The sequence below is a fragment of the Spodoptera frugiperda genome, chromosome 4 (assembly GCF_023101765.2).
Source record: "Spodoptera frugiperda isolate SF20-4 chromosome 4, AGI-APGP_CSIRO_Sfru_2.0, whole genome shotgun sequence".
In the NCBI taxonomy this organism is placed as follows: Eukaryota; Metazoa; Arthropoda; class Insecta; order Lepidoptera; family Noctuidae; genus Spodoptera; species Spodoptera frugiperda.
This window is the reverse complement of record NC_064215.1, coordinates 6,634,396-6,655,894: the sequence shown is the minus strand read 5'-3', so window position 1 is coordinate 6,655,894 and position 21,499 is coordinate 6,634,396. Positions and strand designations below refer to the sequence as shown.

The 21,499-nt window shown below is 38.1% G+C and overlaps 1 protein-coding gene across 1 annotated transcript; it reads right to left on the bottom strand.

Moving 5' to 3' along the window:
* Positions 1-214: 214 nt before the first annotated feature.
* On the bottom strand, positions 215-10,751 carry LOC118272449 (spidroin-1-like). The gene is made up of 5 exons (XM_050693549.1): positions 10,615-10,751; positions 3,389-3,415; positions 3,070-3,275; positions 2,148-2,685; positions 215-1,658 (listed from the first exon to the last, which is right to left on the bottom strand). The coding sequence occupies exons 3-5, from the start codon at positions 3,100-3,102 to the stop codon at positions 577-579; spliced, it is 1,653 nt and encodes a 550-aa protein (XP_050549506.1). The 5' UTR covers positions 3,103-3,275; positions 3,389-3,415; positions 10,615-10,751; the 3' UTR covers positions 215-576.
* Positions 10,752-21,499: the final 10,748 nt, after the last annotated feature.

Below are 21,499 nucleotides of genomic sequence, written 5' to 3'. Positions count from 1 at the left end.
TATAATTTTCTATATTTAACAGGGCATTTGGTATGAGATCTTAGTCTATACAGATCGTCTGTTCACTATTGATATTATTTTTATAACTATATATAAAATCAAGCATACATATTTATTAAATAAAAGTATTACATATATAACCGTTTCATAACATTGAGTAGTATAATATATTACAATTTTCCATCCTACGGGAATAAAATAGAGTGATATTGAACTATATATAATATATAATAAAACAATAAATAACTGTTGCAAAAATAATAAGAAATATTTTAAATACATATTATACATATTTAATATGGATACATATTTATACAAATACTTATGTATAATAAAATACAACCAATTTGACGATCTGTACGGGTCAATGGACAGACTTTGCACGCATGGTAAAATTACCAGTTTCTGTTAATACAAATAATAGATTTATAATGCTACACAAAAATACATGTTCAACTTCAATGCAGTATTACCATTTTTTAAACTAAAATTGTGGTTTGCTTTCCATAACAGGTGGTTGAATTGTCCCAAAACTATATTTGAAAATTGCATATTTGACTATTCGTATTTTTCATGTTACTTGAAACCATATGTGTAAGTGTAGCCACCAGCACTGCCGGCTGCACCAGCTGCGCTACTGCCGCCAAGGTAACCTCCAACCCCACCAGCACCAGCTGCAGCAGCTGACGCCGCACCGGCGCTGGATCCACCGTACAAGCCGCCACCACCCAGATAACCTCCACCTCCAGCACCGGCAGCAGCTGCAGAACTGGCGCCCGCTCCACCATATATACCACCACCTCCTGCCCCTGCAGCTGCTGCAGAACTAGCAGCTCCGCCATATGAACCTCCACCTAAATAACCTCCACCTGCTGCTCCAGCTCCAGCAGCTGCTGCCGAACTAGCGCCCGCTCCGCCATATAAACCCCCACCACCTGCCGCGGCAGCAGCTGCAGAACTAGCGCCAGCTCCGCCATATAAGCCTCCACCTAAATAACCTCCACTTCCTGCCCCAGCAGCAGCCGCAGCCGCAGCACTAGCATCAGCCCCACCATAAAAGCTCCCACCCAAATAACCTCCACCTCCTGCTCCTGCGGTAGCTGCAGAACTAGCGCCTGCTCCACCATATAAACCTCCACCTAAGTAACCACCACCACCTGCCCCAGCAGCAGCTGCAGCACTGGCATCAGCTCCACCATAATAACCTCCACCCAAATAGCCTCCACCTCCTGCTCCTGCAGTAGCTGCAGCACTAGCATCAGCTCCACCATAAAAGTCCCCACCTAAGTAACCTCCACCTCCTGCCGCAGCAGCAGCGGCAGCACTGGCATCAGCTCCACCATATAAGCCTCCGCCTAAATAACCTCCACCGCCCGCTGCGGCGGCAGCCGCAGCACTGGCATCAGCTCCCCCATATAAGCCTCCGCCTAAATAACCTCCACCGCCCGCTGCGGCAGCAGCCGCAGCACTGGCATCAGCTCCCCCATATAAGCCTCCGCCTAAATAACCTCCGCCTCCTGCCGCGGCAGCAGCCGCGGCACTGGCTTCAGCTCCACCATAAAAGCCCCCACCCAAGTAACCTCCACCTCCGGCTCCTGCAGCAGCTGCAGAACTAGCGCCCGCTCCACCATATAAGCCACCACCTAAATAACCACCACCTCCTGCCGCAGCGGCAGCTGCAGCACTGGCATCAGCCCCTCCATAAAAGCCACCACCCAAATAACCACCACCTCCTGCCGCAGCAGCAGCCGCAGCACTGGCTTCAGCTCCCCCATATAAGCCCCCACCTAAATAACCACCACCTCCGGCTCCTGCGGTAGCTGCAGAACTAGCGCCCGCTCCACCATATAAACCTCCACCTAAGTAACCACCACCTCCTGCCGCAGCAGCAGCCGCAGCACTGGCATCAGCTCCCCCATATAAGCCCCCACCCAAATAACCGCCACCTCCGGCTCCTGCAGTAGCTGCAGAACTAGCGCCCCCTCCCCCATATAAGCCCCCACCTAAATAACCACCACCTCCTGCCGTGGCAGCAGCCGCAGCACTGGCTTCAGCTCCACCATATAATCCCCCACCTAAGTAACCTCCACCTCCGGCTCCTGCAGCAGCTGCAGAACTAGCGCCCGCTCCACCATATAAGCCGCCACCTCCTGCCCCGGCAGCAGCCGCAGCACTGGCATCAGCTCCACCATAATAACCTCCACCAGTTCTGTAGCCTCCACCTGCTCCGGCAGTAGCTGCAGCTGTGGCGCCAGCTCCTCCGTAAGCATTACCACCATAATTGCCAATGCCATAAGCGCCAGCGCTCCCACCAGCTTCAACGCCTGCTTGTATTCCGCCTTCGATTTCAGCTTGCACGCCACCACTAAGACTACTTTCAAATAATCCACCAATGGCGCCTGATATCATTCCACCTATACCAGCACTGGCGGTTGCTCCAGCGGCAGCTTCCACGCCGGCGTCTATGCCAGCTTCAAACCCTCCTTCAATACCACCTTGAATACCTCCACCAACCCCTCCATATCCACCGGCTGCAGCAGCAGCCGCCGCGCTGGCACCAGATCCATAGCCATACCGTAAAGCATTTTTACTCTTGTTATGATCAACTATAGTAGAATGATTAGTTTTGCTCTTGGACACGTCATCAGCTCGACATATTGCGACGATGATAGCAAAGAAGAACAACTGAAAAGAAAAAATCAAATGTATTTTAGTTACAATGTAATTTTAAAACAAATTAGAATATGTATTTGAAAAGAGAGGAAGCCTCCTCCTTAGCTTACAGGACTACTTAGCAGAAAGAGGACATTTAAGACAAAGTAATAATTGTTACGGTAGCGTAACAGCTCGTAGAGAATCTTTGAAATCCACCCTGGCTCCCGGCAGGGCGAGAATAAGGGAAACTATTTCTCAAACCACATTTTTTACCACTGAACTATTATAGACTACACTTTCAATGGAATTTGTTACATATTGATTTAAGACTTGAGAAAAGACAGAATAGTTTTTATTTTAGGGAATTCCATAGGAACGGCAAGGGAATGCTTTTTGAATAACCTTGTGACTTACCAGAGAAAATGTTTTTCTCACTTGTTCTGCCATCGTGCCGAGCTTCAGTGCTCGTTCGTATGATGTGAAAAACCAAGACCGATCGACTTTAAAGGCGGCATTATACCGAATTTCAACGCTAGAACAAAATCGGCTTTGTCACGCACTACCGAGCAAATTATTAGTTAATTTACATCTGGTAGGGGCCGATTAAAGAAATGTTTACTCTGAAACAATATTAGTATTACATTACAAAATAAATGTATGATAGAGAAAAAAAATATTAATCTGCTAAATATTCTTGCATTGTATTTACATAATTTATTTATTACATACTAACTTTTGTCAGCGGTTTCATCCGTGTTTCCTGGAAAAAAGTAACATTTTAAGCATTAGTATGATGGTATTAAAAACAATAAATTAATGTAACGATGTAACAAGATTATACAATATTCATTTGGAGAATCCTACTAACGCAAAAATGATGGCGTGACTATGTATGTTTAATTTAAAGAACTTTAAATTTAATTTCGTTTTTTTGATCAATCTGAAAGGAGTGCATGTCTAACTGTTATTACTTATCAGAAGATGCCGTTACTTAAACAGCCCAAGAACCATTCGCTTAGGTACCATTTCTTACGTCCATAAAGCTGGCACATATAACCCCTGGTGTTGCAGGTATCTATAGGCGGATGAATGGATCTATCCCGAAAGAAACAAGGTGAACTTATTGGTTAATAAATTATTTAACATAGGTAATGTTTGCCTTTTTATGTGTATGTATATTTAACAAAAATGTTTTAATTTAATTTGTCCTTTTATCTAATTTGTTTACAGCAAAGTTACCACTTCAATATGTACATTGTAAATGTGATTGTGATATTATGTAGTAATGGCAAATTTATTTTTGTCGATTTCTGTATGCATATTTGTTAGATTTTCTAACATGAATTTTATAATGAACATTGTTAATATAAGTGCGTGTTGTGTAAAAAGTAAGTATAAAATAAGTTTTTTTTCTTTACTTGTCTCTATCTCTCTGTGAATACTTTAACAGTAATGACTGCACCGTTGGCGCGGTGGCTGGGCAATTAGCTGCCGTGTAACGTGTAACTGGTTCGATTCCCGCACGGAACATCTCTTTGTGTGATCCACAAATTGTTTTATGGGTCTGGATTTTAAGATTTTTCTTTATATCCATACTCATATAAAATGTATACTTTCATAACACTCTAGTTTTTATCAACAACAGCCCTTCTCGATACTTCGCATAAATTACCAGGAGTATATAACTAGCAGGAGTTACAAAGTACCCAAGTTAGGGATGTCCTGCACATAAGTGCTACCGGTCAGCACTCCACAACTTATCCTTTGCTGATCGTGTCAGCGGTTTTCCAGTTACGGACTTAACTTTATGGACTGCAAGTCCTTTATACATATTTTAGCAAGAAAACCGGTATTGTGGTTGTAGTAAGTATATAAGTGTGAGAGAGCCATGCTTAGGCACGAATGGGCCAGCTCGACCAGAGTGATACCACGGCCTCACAGAAAACCGACGTGAAAAAACGCTTGCTTTGTGTTTCATTGTATAAGGTTTCCGGAGGCCCAATTACTCCATTGTGGCCAATCCCCAACAAACGTTAAATTCCTAACCACCGAAAGAAAAAAAAATCTCTTACAGCTCTATACAACTTACTTTAACTTCCTGGCACTTAAACTATAATAACCCTAGACTTTCACATAAAACGGATAGATTATGAAAGGGACGCGCGGCGTCGGGACAAAAAGACCAGGCATTTTTAACCTACAGCCGCGATGCGTCAATGATGTTTACTCTACCTAAAAGCTATCACGTGGGACGTTTATACACCGTATGCTTATAAAAGGGGCGGAAGGGACACCGTAACAAAAATCGTGGCTCTTGCAGTACTGTTTTCTACCTGATTTTCATTTTTATGTAGTTTTTTGGTACCTGGAATGAGGGACGGTATATCTCTATCTTTTTGGAACGTTTTGATGCTGTTAAAATAGTGTACGCATTTGGTTACAATATGAAAATCACACAATGGTATTATCACCTTTATCTGATGATGCTGCCAGCTGATGCTGGATGACAAAGACTCCCCCTTATAAGGATCATGATATCAATTTAATTGTTATTTAAAAAGTAATGGTCCAACAGAGTACATTTTTTACAGAATGAAATAAAACTTCTAATCATGCCGACATTGAAAGCATGAAAGCCTTTATACAATTCCAAAACCAAGGTTAAAATTCTGTTCTGAATGGTAAACGTGAAAGGTTAAAAGGGCAAACACGGAACCCATGACTAAGTTTACATTACCGTGTCCCTTCCCAGCTTGCGTAAAGTAAAAAGGGGTTTTATATAAAAGTCAGATTGGATCAATAGGTACGAGTATGAATGCGTAAATGTATGCAGAGTTACGTAGGTATGTATGCAAACAATACCTGAGGCAATTAGTTGGCGATTCACAGCACTGTACTGGGTATTCCCTACGGAGGTCAGATGAAAAGTCGTGAATTGATTGCGCGACCACGTCAACGCGGAACAAAAGTACTGTCGGTAAACATTTAGATGTTTTAGATCAATTGCACTCATCTAGTATACAGCCGCAAACAGGTGCTGGTAAAAACGGGGCTTATTTAAGTATCGTATTATGACAAAATACAAAAATACGCGTCTAATATCTTTTCCTTATCTAACTGACGGACTAAATAGATTATTTATTTTCATAAACCATCATTATCCCTATTAACAAAGCATCTTCCTCCATATATACGTATAGTATAAAGGTTGTAGGTACCTACGTATCGTTTCTACATTTATAAAATAAATATCATAATATGTGTATATTATACTCTAAAAATACAGGAAGTTTAGTTTCTGGCTATATGTACATTAATAGATCATTATATCGAACCAATAACTAAAGAAAATAGCCCCGTACTTCCTATTCCAGGAAAACAGATGAGATTTTTGTTATAAAATACATCTACTCGGAATTCAATGAACTAAACAACCTGATTTCGTAGATAAACGTACCTCCGTCCACGTGTAAACGAAGGACAATAATTATGTATCTATACAATAAAATTGGAGTGTCTATTTGTAATATGAATATAGATACATACAACACATATACCAAAATATTATTTTTTGCAATTTTTGTCTGTCTGTCCGTTTGTTCATGCTAATCTCTGAACAAATGGCTTGACCGATTTTGACGGGACTTTTAATGGCAGGTTGCTGATGTACTAAGGGTATTAAAGAGTAACTAAGACTACTTTTATTTTAGAATAAATATTTTTCTTCGTAGTTTTTAGTTTGTAATCACAAAGCCCGAAATCTACGCGCAGACGCGTACATCAGCTAGTCTATAAATATAATAATAGGTTTTCTAATTACTTAGTCAGCTAATAGTTTTTAAACAAAAACATAAAGAAGAAAGTTTTGATCGTTTGATTGAATGAACATTAGAACTAATTTTAAAAAAATATCACGGGTTCGTTTACTTTTCAAGAAGTAATAACAAACTTCAATTTCTACAAGATCGGGACTTACTAGAGAAATCTAAATTCCGCACCAATGAAACCGCAGGCGGGAAGCCTAGTATTACATATACCTATAGACACAAACATCACCACACAGTTAACATAATCAAACACAAATAAAATCCCACGACTTTGTTTAACACATGTATGTAATACTCAATAACAACAATCTTAAATTGAAGAAGTTCCTCTTTGTTGGAAGTTGGTGGAACCCTCTCGAAGCGTTAATAGTGACAGCGCACGCGGCTTGAAAGTTCCCATCGTATTCTAACACACGGCCAGACTTGTTTAGCACACGTAAACTTGTAACTGAGACGAGTTTGGAACTTTGTGTTTACTTAAAACTGTTAAAACTCCACGGTACGAACTTTATAAGTGAAATAAAGTATCAAAGCTGATTTATCTAGGTTTATATGTTAACCTTATACCATTGGGAGGTTTGCTTTCTATCTATTGATTGTTGTTACTAGTACTTTTTTTAAATAAGGACATTTAACTTGCTGTTTTGTGATACAAACATTGCTACCAGTTGTTTTGGGTACCACGTTTAGCATATCATCAGATAGAATCTTCGCCTACCCAAGAAGTGAACCGTTTGATTCTTGACGGTTTTAGATCAGTCGAAAAACTTGTATCAATACATAAAATATAACAGTACACAGTTACCCATCGAGCACTACATATTATTATTTACTTTCTTAAAGGCTATCGAAGGCTTGGAAATCGAAACAACAATTCTTAAGAATCCTCAATACAAACATTATTCATCCAGAAAATTTTTACGAAAACTTTACAAAATCGCAACTTATTTCGAACATTCAAATACACTAGTCGAAATTGAATTCATACTTCCCAAGCAACATTAAACATTCAATAAAATGCGGCAACGAAAGCTCCATTGAAATAGTTCTTAGTAAAAAGATTCAGTTTATAACTATTGAAGTAGAAGTAAAGTGCCTGCTGCAGACGTGAAGCCATTTTATACGCAGCACTGACGGTGAACGGTTTAGATAGTCTGTCTGTTATTGCAACTGAAAACTTTACTTATAAACTTAGTTATTTATCTGATGTTAGAGTGGAAATGAAGATGTTCATGGTTCATTTTACTTAGTTCTTAACATGACTGATGACAAATAATGATCATCTAAAAATCAGCATAAGTTTGATGTAGCACAGATGAACCGATTAATTATTAAGCTACTGCTACTGTTTCTGCACAAGATGCAAGCATTTATCTTCCAATCATCACCTTCATCATCATCACCATAAGACGTCCACTGCTCAACACAGGCCACCCCCAGTGAATTCCAGATAGGCCGGTTCGAAGCGACCTCCAATCGTCATTCATTCGTCAATTGACTTAAGCGTGCGAACGCCGTGCGGTTACGGGGACAATAGCTCTTAAAGTTTCATAAGAAATGCAACTCGCCAGAGCAAAGACAACAACAATGTCACAAGTTATGTTCAAACTATCTGAGTCACCGCGGTCAGACTTTATTCCGACCTCGCAAATGTAACCTTCAACCACCGAGCCGGAGACTATAAATCGTAAATGTATGCACTATCAGAATAACAGTGCAGTGATGACCTGAAGGATGATGAAGATATCGAACGTGAACGCAGGGCGCTGGCTGTCCGGGGAACATGTTGGCTCGCAGGTTTGCTCGTTGTAATGTGGAAGTTAAGTTAACGCTTTTCAAAGCTTATTGCCAATCTTTTTACACGAGCGGCCTGTGGGTCAGTTATACTCAAAGGGCATACAACGCTCTGCGGGTACAATATAACAATGTATTCAGGATGTTGTTGCGGTTGCCGCGGTTCTGCAGTGCGTCCACTATGTTTGCCGAAGCGCGCGTTGATGATTTTTACGCGTTGAGACGCAAGCGTGTGGCATCGTTGCTGGGCAGGGTACGCGGCAGTAGCAACGACATACTGAAGGTAGTGGCAAGCAGGTATCAGTGTCCCATACACTCGCTCTGGGTGAGCATCGTTGTGGGAGACGTAAAATAAATTATTATGTGTATCGCTAGGATTCTAACATAGTTTATAAGTCTTGTTTGCTACTAACCATTTTGATACTAACATAGTTTATAAGTTCCTATTGTTACTAACCATTATGGATCACTGTAATCTGATTAATAAATAAATAAATAAAATAAATAAAAATAACGTGTTATTCATCTTGGAGTCTTGCCATGTTGTTTTGAAAAATTAGAGAGGGCAGAGGAAGCATCGCGCGACGGGTGGGCCTTGGTTCAGAGCCAAGAACCACGTTACAACTACACCCTGACAGCGACCCGATAAAGGCTACCCCGCAGTTTGAAATATCAGCTACCAGCTTCTAATTTATATGAAAGGAAATTGGCCTTTCTTCCATGTGCAAGTTCGTTAACTTGATAGAAAACGCGATATGGAATCATATTTTTCTTTAAAGATATTTTTTGATAGAATTTTTCTTAAAAATATTATTCGTGACTGAAACGTACCTTCCGTTGAAGATTCAATCGTATATACAAGGAACATTAAATATGAACTATTACTTTGTACAAATAAATAGTTATTTTATATTGTATTTTATTTAAAACCAATTTTATTGTTTTCTTTTTACATCAGAATAGAGTACCGAAACATGATTAAATAAAATAAATGTGATCATACTATCGGATAGAAATCGACAAATAAAAATTGTTATTCTCGCCTATTTTTATTTCCCCACAGAAACGAACCTTTTACGAAATATCCGAGAGAGTAAAAGCAATAAAAGTCGAATTACTGTTCGAGCCATGCATCACCAAAGTTTTGGGTTCGAGAGTTACAAATTGAATAAAATTAAGGTCAGTATTTCGCCTTGTGTCGACGCGCGGTGTGTGCCGACTTCAAACGAAACTATCGGTACGAATGGAACTTTTAATGTTCATGTTACGTTATTTAAGTAACAATTTTGGAAAATAAACGTACCGTTTTTCAAAACAAACATTCATAATTTTCTCTTAGACGTTTAGTCCAAAGGTACAGCAAATGATAAAAAGGACACTAAGCTGATTAAATGTGTGAAAACACCCACATAAATTCTTATTCCTCTAAACCAATACTGAATCCGAGAAAGGTACTTAAAAATACCTACTAAACTAAGTACATACAACAACATAGGTACTACAACATAAAGATATGCACAATAATCCATTCAGTGAACAGTTTGCTAGTAACTGTCTGATAACAAGCTACTCCGTGTATCCCTTTAACATGCATGACACATTTCACACTCATACGCTGATGGCACATGTAGGGAAACATGACTGGAAATGATATCTAACAGATATATCATTTCCAGTGCTTTTAACTACACAAGTATGCCGTATTAAGTGTGAAATATTTCTTTAATTGAAAAACGGTTTGAGGTTTTTCTATTAAGTAAAAGAAATAGTATAATCTAGAAATTTCGGTTTATTGCCACACACCTTTCCTATGACATGAAAGACAAAACAATATCACAATGTTCCAAACAGTATAGCACGTATTCGCTGTATCGAGTACATAGCATTTTGGACAAGCGCAGAAATAAACGTCCACAGAAAACTTGATGCAGGTTGGTTCCAACCGGTCGATTACAAATTCATTATCAGTCAAAATCATTTGGGGTAGACATGTGTTCAGCAACGGACAACTTAATGGACGACGAACGATGATGATGATAAATATTATACGAGTCTTCATTGTAATTAAAATATAGTTGAAAATTGGATCTAATACTGTAATTTAAACATCCATAAACTATTCTTTTGACTCCATTATTTCACCAAATCCTCTCTCAATATAAACTCGACTCAACAAACATCGTTGAATAAAACAAAAATCCGTTGTAACAATATCAACCACTGCTCTAACCTACAGACAGAAATAAGTACCCACTCAAAGTCCACAAAAGAAGGAAAATAAACCTCACTTATGTTCTACTGTCAGCGTATTATGCGCGTAAGTAGTAAATCTGCTTACCTCACCTGTGGCCTGCAATCGGCTCAGCACCGAATATTTCAGTTAAACTGCACCAGACAAAGCATATTTGTGGTTATACGACTTTTCCTCTCGAAATCGTATTATTCTCTTTGCTTACTTTACGATATAATGCTTCGAAAATTCTTATGAATTTAAAGGATAATTTCTTTATAATAATATTATATTATGTTTACAATATTTTCAATTTATTATCCAATCTGTAACCGTTTAATACAATAAACGTTTAACATATAATGTAACATTGTCGACTTTTTTTATAAGTCTTATCCTTTTTCAATTTGAAAAAATACGATTCCCATCTTCATTGAAACATGTGTTGTAGGTTATTTGATTAATTTCATTACTAACTTTGTTTACAATCCTAATCTTGGTTTCTGATACATTAAAGAATTATTCTAAGATGAATCGTCACTCTAATACCTATACAGTTGATATCTCACCGGTTGGTATCTAGGATCACCAATTCCAATTCGACATGGTCGAACCAATGGTACCTCTTTCGCTTCCCCAATGATGTTAGACAGACTTCTCAGTCTTCAATTTTAAAATTCTACAAACTATAATACGAAATTTTTCTACCAACCTACCAAAAACAAAATCTTAGTAAGTTTTTTCCTACCAAAAGGACAGACAGAGGAGACACGTGACTAATTTTCCAACATAGTAAAAGTTATAGAGCCGTTAAATAAAAGTGTGAAAGTTATCCACATACTTAACATAATTACAATGTAACCCAAGCAGAGTTAGACACACAATGGCTAAGTTTCACGGAGCCAATTTTCATCAAACTATAAGTTCGTTCAAAATTGGATCGAGTTCGTAAACTAGTAACTTACCTCAATGTGAGCTAGAAATTTTGATCCTGGTGCAATGACAATCAAATGTGGCATAATGTCTACAAATTGATAGAAACAGTTCTACCGCACATGTACCAAAGATATTTAAACAGATAATTAACCAGATACACAAACAAGTCAATAGAAACCTATTACCAATATCTTTATCGTTGTTTTACTCTGGTCAATGTTTGTAGTATTGCGTTTGTTGTCTATAAATTATAAACTCTTTTACTACCAATCCTGAATTTCCTTGCACATCCTTCTATAACTTCATATCTATATACATATAATAAAATCGTAGAAAAGTGCTGTCTGTACATTGAAAATAAAAATAAAAAAAATAGCAGGGGTTATTGTTATGTCGATGTCGAACCCAAAAATGTAATAAACTTTTTTTTTGTCTGTTTGTCTGTTTGTCTGTTTGTCTGTTTATCTGTTTGTCTGTTTGTCTGTTTGTCTGTGTGTCTATGCGCGCTAATCTCAGAAACGGCTGATCCGAGTTGGATGCGGTTTTCACGAATATATTGTGGTATGCTTCAATTTACATTTAGTGTTTGTTTCATGTCAATCGGTTCATAAATAAAAAAGTTATGTCAAATTAAAGAATCACGTCGAACACTATTCTATGCTTATACCATTAATCTCCGCAACTATTTGACGGATTTGGTTGAAATTTGGGTTTGGTTGGTATCGGCCAAGCGTTTCGGTACTATCGTAGAAAAAGTGTATTATCAGTCGTATGATTATTTGTCTGTAGTGGTCCTGCTGTTTCGTATATTCTAAATAAATTGGTTTCGTTGTATTTGTCAATTAATAAGTTTATTTGTTGGGTTTCCTGGTTTTCTGGTTAAATTATTTAACGTAGGTTTAGTTTGATATCGATTATTAGTAGTTACTGTAGTTAGTTTTTTTAATAAAATTGTAAGTCTAATTTATTAATTAATTAGATAGATTAGATTTAAGTCGTTTCTTTTAAATTATTTAGTTTAAGCTTGGTTATTATAGCATTGAGGATAGGTTGTAATATAATTTCAATTGTTATAAATTCGTAATTTATAGCTTTCTTTAGTTTTAAGTTAGTTTTCATATTAAGTTCGGAAAGATTATAATATTTCTTTAGTTTAAGTCCGTTTTTAAACTATTTTTTCAATGCCCTAAGTGAGTATACATCTATTAAATTCAAACGCAGAGCTCATTATGTTGATTTTTGAAGAGTTCCCTGGAATATCTTCCACATCTCATTTTTGAAGAGATCCCGCGAGATCGGGAACTATGTGGTTAAAACCAAAAATTTGCCGGAAGTCACTATTCCACGCGAACGAAGTCGCGGGCAAAAGCTAGTAGACAAATAAATAAATAGACTACGAACATAATATCTACATAGTAAAGTACTATTCTAGGAGGAGTTTATGTCTCAACCTTCTTTTTCTCCGAAAGGATAGATAGTGATAGGGTAAAGTAAGGAAACTGTTGAACTATTATTTAGTTTTAACATTTAAAAATCACAAACACTTTGTTTATTTACTTACCTAAACTGCTGTGGCACTATGATGAAATACCAATGACTGTTTAGCTTGGATTAAAAAAACATGATCACACGAATGATTGCTTGCTTTCAATAATTGTAATCACTCGAATTAGTCAGAGTTAAACCAAACTGACTTTAAATACTTGAAGTTAGAAATAAGCGACTTGCGTGTAATTTTTGATATTGAATTTTCGTTGGGAAATGTTTTTGTAGCTTACTAATGATTTGTGAGTTATGATATCAAACCCTGTCACAGGTTGTGTAACTGGTGTTGCTTACCATCAATGGTGTACATCTGATAGTTTGTCCCATTAAAAACTATACATAAACGTTATCATATAACATACGAAAAAAATCAATAAAAGACAAAATTTTTGAAAATCATTCTTTATCCACATTTAATATTACGACAATTATATTAGACGCAACAATAAGCAGTACCATACAAAACAAAAAAGAACGTAATTGCTATCTAACTAAAGTACATATTTAAGAGACACTCTACTATCTCCTGCGATATATTCTCCCATAATTCCTCCCCGTATCTCTTACCATAACTTTACAAGTATTACTACAGAAGTTTAATTTTTTTACTCGGTATATGTTCCTTTATTCGAATGTAAATCGCTCTGGCCGCATGCAAATTGTTCGTTTATTAAAATCAGCAAGACATTTGAGTTTTGAGCAAAAAGGAACGATACAAAGCGTTTGTGATAAGAATTTTCTTTTAATATGTATTGTGGCTTTATCACGTTTCTTAACTTATTCCTTTAATTGCTAAATAGGTTATTAGAGAAGTATAAAAAATAAAAGGTAAGGCAAGTTACCTTTACGTCATACTAATATTACAAATATTTTCATGTCTTTTAACCCGGGTATTTTCAAGGTCAGAATAAATAGGTACTTTCTAAGTCTGTGTGCTCCATCCTCGGCCACATCTTCACTTTGCCGTCCTGACAGTAAGCGGGTTGGTGGCCTAACGCAGACATAAAAAAATGTATAAATGTTAACTTTTGTAATAAAGAGGTATTAAAAAGATTTTTTTAATATTAGTTTACTTTGTTTTCCACGGACTTGAGTCCGTTCCTCTTGTCGTTTATTAGTTACACTTTTATAGTCAATAATACTTATTATAAAGATATTTCATGCTACACTAACCACTAATATTATACAAAGCTTAATGATACTACCTAAATACAATATATAATATCTTATTACGTTACATACATTACATTGGCCCCACTGGATCAGCCCACCAACTCAATGAGCGAGCAGACCTGCTCCAGCATAAGTTACTCGCCTACAAGCATGACTTGTGGGCCAGCAATCGGTCCGATCAACCATTTTGCAGGAAACGGCCCCAAGCCATAGCGCTACATTGAAAAGAGCTTAATGAAATTCGCCTATCACAGACAGATTTGACTTCGAAATAACCTAAGCGAAAGGACTCCATGCTATCATCGACGAAGCTAGATAGTGCCTAGTCAGAGTTCTAAAAGAACGATCTCGAACTTCTGTACCTAACGGACATGAAAATTGACTCTTGTGATCACTAGACCAAAAATCCAATTTAAACTCTTATCCAAATTTTCAAAATGCTTTTCTAAAACTAAGTTTTTCTGTTAGTGAATGGAAACTTTAGTCTAATATATTCTTTTAATGAACTATATATTACATTGTTTGACACATCATCGAGACACAGGTACATGAGTGTAGATGAAGAACGGATAAATAAAAGCGTGGGAGAGCAATGGTTCGGGACAAATGGATTGGCTAAACCCGAATGATACCACGGCCTCACAAAAAAATTGCGTGAAATATCGCTTACGTTATGGTTTGGTCGTGGAAGTGAGATTATCGGAAGCCCAACTACCCCTCCCCTATTTCTGAATCTCCAATCCCTAAATTCCTAATCCAGAAAAGGTCGACAACGCATTTGTTACGTCTCTGATGTTTTGAGTGTCCATGGGCGGCGCCGATTGCTTACCATCTGGTAATCCGTCTGCTCGTTTACCGGCTTATCCCATAAAAAAGCGAAAGGATATGCCAGGATTGTGTCATTTTGCGTTCTACTGCCAATGGGAAATGACCGTGATGATATGTATGTTTGTACGATACTTCAGCTATGAAATTTAATTTTCTCATGTATTTATACAATAAAAGCAAAACAATCCGACTATTATTAAGTAATTAATTTTTCACTGTTCCATGTTTTATAAAATTCAATTGCAAGGTAATTAAAAGCAACGTTTCGTGTTACGATCTCATTTAAATGATACAATATTCAGCGCGCAACATACGTGGTCGGATAATTTTATTAATTTTCATTTCATTTATTTCCACTGGCAAATTAACAAATGAGTTGAATACAAAATGCATAAAATAAATTATTTTTGAAGCCGTCGCTACCGCATTCGGACGACGGGCTTTATACAATTGTCGTAAAACATTATTTTGTTATAGTTTCATCATTTACATTTTAACTGAAAATGTTAACATTCATTACTTACATAACAAGTTTATTGTTTCCTTTTAATGCGACATTTGAAGTTATTCTTTTTATAATTACTTAAATTAAATAAAATATATAGGTAACCCTTCATATACATATTTTTATGTGGCTACGTCACAAGAGGTCATATACTTGTAGCGACCTGCTACGTGCTACGAAAACTTCGTAGCAGTACAAGTGGTTTATTAAACAACTATATATAATTTTATAAATTAGTATACTTACTTGTTATATGTTTTACTTAAGTATAAGAAATTATAGTCTTATAAATAAATATTAAAATTTTAAATGTGTAAGTATAACATAAAAAGTGTCAGAAAAGACGGAATTTTGAAACCTTAATAGGCAAAGTTAAACATTGCTAATAAGTGGCAAAGGCGAACTCATTACAGAAACATTTCATACCGCGGTCACCGTGACTCAGGGAACTTATTTTTAGAACAGAAATTGGAAAAGCCTTTTATATATTCATGGGAATAATATGAAATCCTTGTCAACGTTTTTAAAACAATCCGACTAATTTCTTGTTTACTAACTTTTTTCGGCTCCAATAACTAACCTTTTTTTTTGATGAAAGACCAAGATCCAAAGACTTTTGACGCCTTGGGTGAGGCGAGGATTGTAAGACTCTTACTGGCTAAAAACGTACTTCTGCCTTTCAAGCTCCGGCTTGAAAATAACCCACTAGCTGGACCCGGCTTGAAACTAACCCCGGTAACCCGCTAGACCGACCGCAGGTATAACTAACCTGCCAAGCATGCCAGCAAAGTAATAAATGTCTCAAAGTTTATTTTTTTCATTGATTTATTTTATGAACCGATATCATATTTGGCGTATCTGAAAAAAATATAGGTAATTACACCTTTTTTAAAAATAAATAACCAAACAAAACCCTGCATTCAATACATTCATATTTCATTTAAGCGATCCAAGATTTTATATTAAAAATTTAATAAGCGCAACAAATTCAAATTTACCGTTCAACGAAATTCTAATATAACCGTTAGACTGAGCAATACATGTAGTATAGGTTACCTTTATTACCTCTATATCATAATATGTGTACAAATCATGTTAGGTTTAAGTTAAAATACACACAAAGGTTACTTACTAAAGGGACGTTCACCCAACGAACTATACTGTAAAAAGAAAAAAAATAATAAATCAAACAATTATAAATAACTAAATCAGTTTTCGTGTATCTGATTTTTTACAGGATTGGATTAATTAAGGAGAGGTATGAAAACATTTGCAACACCAAAGGAATTTCAAGTACAAGCCTATAAAAAATAATACGATCTTTTTTAATGTCTTGTTGATTCAGAAGTACATCCCACAGCTGGCAATAACTGTTCTTTTCATAGATTTGTGTGTGTGAGCCTGAAAGTCGCTTTTGAAAATTCGATAAGACTGAAAATTGACTTGATAAAATATTATAGCCAGTTTACTATTCATTACAAAAATCATAACAAAAAGAAACACGGTTTTAAAAAACACATTTTTAAGTAATTAATCACTTAAAACAATATCTTCTTATAAGAGTTTGTATTAAACAGTAGAGAAAGGGATCACTGACTTGATTGGCTTTATTAGATTTTTCATAACACAATCACGACTGTTACTCCCCCTTTGGGAATTCTCAGCAATTATTAGTCTCCTGTAATAGGGGAGACTATTGCCAATCGGATTTTTTGATTTCAAAATTGTCAATTAGTTTATGATTTATAACATAAGGCTTTAACGTAGATCATTCATTTATTTCTTTTACTTGGTTGTTACATTTTTAAATATTAAATTAAAAAAAATAAAATAAAACATTTAAAAATATAAAAAGCAGTAGCCCACCAGTAACGGGATAAATCCAAGCTACCGGTGGTCAGGGCTCAAGAGAGAGGAATTTCCGGACAATACGCGCCGTGTCCAGAAGTACTGCCTTCTGCATCAGGCTCTTGATCCAACCATCTAACGTTAGCCTACTCAGGTGTTGGTCGAGGCTTTTGGCTATAAGGCCATTGGCAGATACGACTATCGGCACAATGATTGCTGAATCTACATCCCACATGTCGACAACCTCATGAGCTAAATCAAGATATTTACTGGCTTTATCTTTTTCAGCTTTCACAAGATTCTCGTCATGTGGGATTGTTATATCAATTATCATTGTGCGACGGCTTGGTCGATCTATCACCACAATGTCAGGTTTGTTAGCAACAATTGTCCTGTCTGTGATGATAGTTCGATCCCAATACAGTGTGACATCTCCATTTTCAAGAACTGGGTCAGGCAGATACTTATAATACGGCACTTCAGATTCAACAAGTTTGTATTTTAAAGCAAGTTGTTGATGAATAATCCTGGCTACAAGATTGTGTCTGTGCAAGTACTCTCCGTTAGCTAAATGAGAACAACCCGAAATTATATGTCGAATGGATTCCCCTGGGCGATGACATGCCCGACAAATGTCAGCCGTTCCATCCTTTATAATATACTTTCGGTAGTTGTTCGTCAACATAACTTCGTCCATAATTGCACAGACAAAACCTTCCGTTTCTCCAAATAAGTTACCAAAACGTAGCCAGGATACGGACGCTAAGAAATCTGTATCTGGCCCATGTAAGGCCCGATAGTAGCGTCCGTGCAACTCCTTACTTTGCCATACATTCTTGCGATCCTTAGTGCTTAGTATTATAGGTTCTCTCCAGTCCTTATTAGCCAAGGAGAGCGGAGTAAGTCCTTTGTCCACTGAGACAACATCTCGATGCATCCCCACCTCCATTTTGAAAAAATATTTTCGGAGACTGCACACTTCACTATTGTGTAGGGTTTTGGCATTTAAAAAGCCTCGCCCCCCACATTTACGTGGTATGTACAGTCTCATTACTGATGATCGTGGGTGATGCATCCGATGCTCAGTCAACAATGAACGGACTTTTCTGTCCAGGGCGTCCAGTTCCGTTTGAGTCCACTTGAGTATGCCAAAAGAGTACATCAGTACTGGCATGACCCAACCGTTGTAAGCGCGCACCTTGTTACCACCTGATAAAAGACTATTGAGAACTTTCTTCAGGCGGCCAAAGAAGCGCTCCCGCAACGATTGCTTCATGACAGCTACATCAATGCCTAACGCTTCTGACATACCCAAGTATTTATAGGTTTCGGTTGAAGAGAGAAGTCTAAAGTTTGTGGTATCAGAGTTTCGTGTTTCATCTGATTCCACAATTTCCCCCCTCTTTACATGCATGATTGCACATTTGTCCACACCAAATTCCATCCTAATGGCATTACTGAACGTTTCAGTGACATTTAGTAATTTCATTAGATGCGAGTTGTTTGGAGCAAATAGCTTTAAATCATCCATGTAAAGTAGGTGGGATATAATTTCTCCCCTTCTTCTCAACCTGTAACCTAACCCGGAATCCTCAAGCAAAGTGCTTAGAGGATTCAGAGCTAAGCAAAACCATAATGGACTCAAACTATCACCCTGGAATATACCACGCTCTATCCTAATGGGTTCATCGTTCTCACAAATTTGTCGACATCCTAGATAGCGAAGAACTGTTCTCCATTGTCTCATACATGACATCAGGAAAGCACGCAGAGCTGTATCGACTTTGTACAGCTCCAGTACCCTCATGAGCCATGTATGTGGCACGGAGTCGTAGGCCTTCTTATAATCTATCCAGCATGTGGACAAATTCTTGTGAGATCTACGAACCTGTTGGCAAATGGACATGTCAATGAGGAGAAGCTCCTTAGTACCACGGGACCTATTCCTACATCCATTTTGAGAGGTAGACATGATATTATTGTCTTCAATATGCTTATTAAGTTTTTCTCTCAAAATGGATGTTAGGAGTTTATAAATTGTCGGTAGGCACGTAATCGGCCGATAATTTTTGGGTTCCGCGGTACTTCCAGATTTATGGAGCAGGTGGGTTAACCCAGTCGTAAAGAATTGAGGCAAAGATCCAGACTCCAAAGCTGACTGAAATTGAGATGCCAAGCGACTATGCGAACTGATAAACCATCTTAACCAGAAATTGTGCAGCCCATCCGGGCCTGGAGCTTTCCAGTTAGCCAACGGATAGGCTGCATTAGACACATCTTCCGTGGTTATGGAGATTTGTTCCATTTCTGGTACCAGTTCACATTTTCGCCTAACCATCTCAATCCAATCCCCTTCAGTGTGACAAACAGGTGCCGACCAAATGCTACGCCAGAACGACGTCGTAACATCAGCATCTGGTAGGCACGTGTCAGTCCTAGTCTGTTCTTTTAGCTCCCAATTTCTATACACCCACCTTTGATCCCTTTGGAATGTGCGATTCTGTGTATACCGTTCCACTCGCTTCTTATACCGACGAATACGGTTTGCCCATGCATAAATTCTCTGTTTCAGGAAGTCAAGACGCTCCGTAATATGTGAGACATAGTCCTGGGGGTTTATATCCATCCCCAGGAACGCCCGCCTCACAAAACGCATCACTCTTGGGCGCGTGTTGCCCTCCCTGAAACAGATCAATTTGGCAATAAGTGTCCTAGCCTCATCGATACGTCGTTCAATCCTGCACTGCCAAGCTGGTACAGCTGGTTTCTGCCGTGTGCTGTTGTTTTCTCTTTCGAGTAGTTTTACGTTAGCTACACGGCATGCTGCTATTGCTCCACAGTACAGAATTGAATGACTATCGATAAGGTCCTCAGAACTATCAAAATAATTTGATAGCTCCGAGTCCAAGGCACATACTAGCGCCCTGTTCTTTTTATGCATGGGCAGACGAGGTAAACGCGGTCTAAGAGAGGGCGATATAAACCGGTATTCCCGAATCGCATCCTCCAAAGCCCTCCTCAATTCTTCACTGCATTTGTGAGTACTTACCTCCGTAGTCCTATCAGCATTCGGTGCAACAACAGGTTCAATTTGTGTTGGTTCCTCTAAATTTTGTTGCAGCGGAATGGTGACACGACTCCTGAGTTCTTCACTTTGCAGTCGATCAAGTACAATATCATCCAACATACGATTACGCTGAATTACTCGCACCTGATCCGACAGTCTTTGTGCCGACACGTTGATGGTTGGTTCGAGCTCCTGAAACAAGGCAAGCGTTCTGACACGGTACGCTGTGAGGTTCCTTCCTCCCTCTGTTGCCCTAAAATATGCGCGCATGACATTTTCATTAATGGATCTTGTCCATTTCATGCGCGACACATTACCACCGGGCGCTGGGACTCCTCCCGAAGCCAGTGGGCCTCGTGGTCCTAAGCCACTCGGTGGCCGACGTCTTCCCCGGCGACGTGTAGGTGGTGGCGACGTGGGCGGGAAAAATACTCGTCGCTAGAGCTCGACGCGCCTACAACCGTCGATGACACCACTGCATCTGGTGGTGGTGCCGATGATGGCGGGGCGGAGCTGGGCGACGAGGTCGGAGATGGTGGGCGTGTCCTTTGTATAGCTGCAGCTCTTCGTGTTATCATATTGTGATTATATCGTGATTTTACCCATTACCATTTGACATCTAATGTCATGTCACTGTTATTTTTCGTTATTTTTGTGAAATTTTGGTTTTTAAATTCTCTCATGTTATTTATTTGTAAAAAGTTCTTTCTGAATTATATAGCTTATTTGTTATAAACTGTAAAATGCTTCAAAATTGTATTATTTTGGATTTAATAAAAATGAGTAAAAATTTTTGATATTTCACATTCGGTGTTGCTACAGCTATTTAACGTAGATAGATAACGTAGATATTATTAATATGCTTGAATAAAACCACTAGATACCGTTATGAAAGTTAGGTTAAATTCTGACTGTATGTGGTCAATTGTATTAATAAACATGTCCATTCTCAACATAGACGTAGGTCTAACAAACTACAAATGATGGTTAATTTTAGTATTACCTAAGTCTGCTAATACTACGACCTGATTAAGGTCGCAGGGAATCGCAGGACGCAGGTCACTTCCAACCGGCCTATCTGGAAGTGATTG

What these genes read in the sequence shown, in the direction of transcription:
- LOC118272449 (XM_050693549.1), bottom strand. Translation starts at nt 3,102, where the DNA reads ATGGCAGAACAAGTGAGAAAAACATTTTCTCTG. An exon ending in TGAGAAAAACATTTTCTCTG is followed by an intron (nt 2,686 to 3,069) that starts GTAAGTCACAAG and finishes TTTTCTTTTCAG; the next exon opens with TTGTTCTTCTTTGCTATCAT. An exon ending in GGCTGCTGCCGGGGCAGGAG is followed by an intron (nt 1,659 to 2,147) that starts GTGGCGGCTTAT and finishes CTGCGGCAGGAG; the next exon opens with GTGGTGGTTATTTAGGTGGT.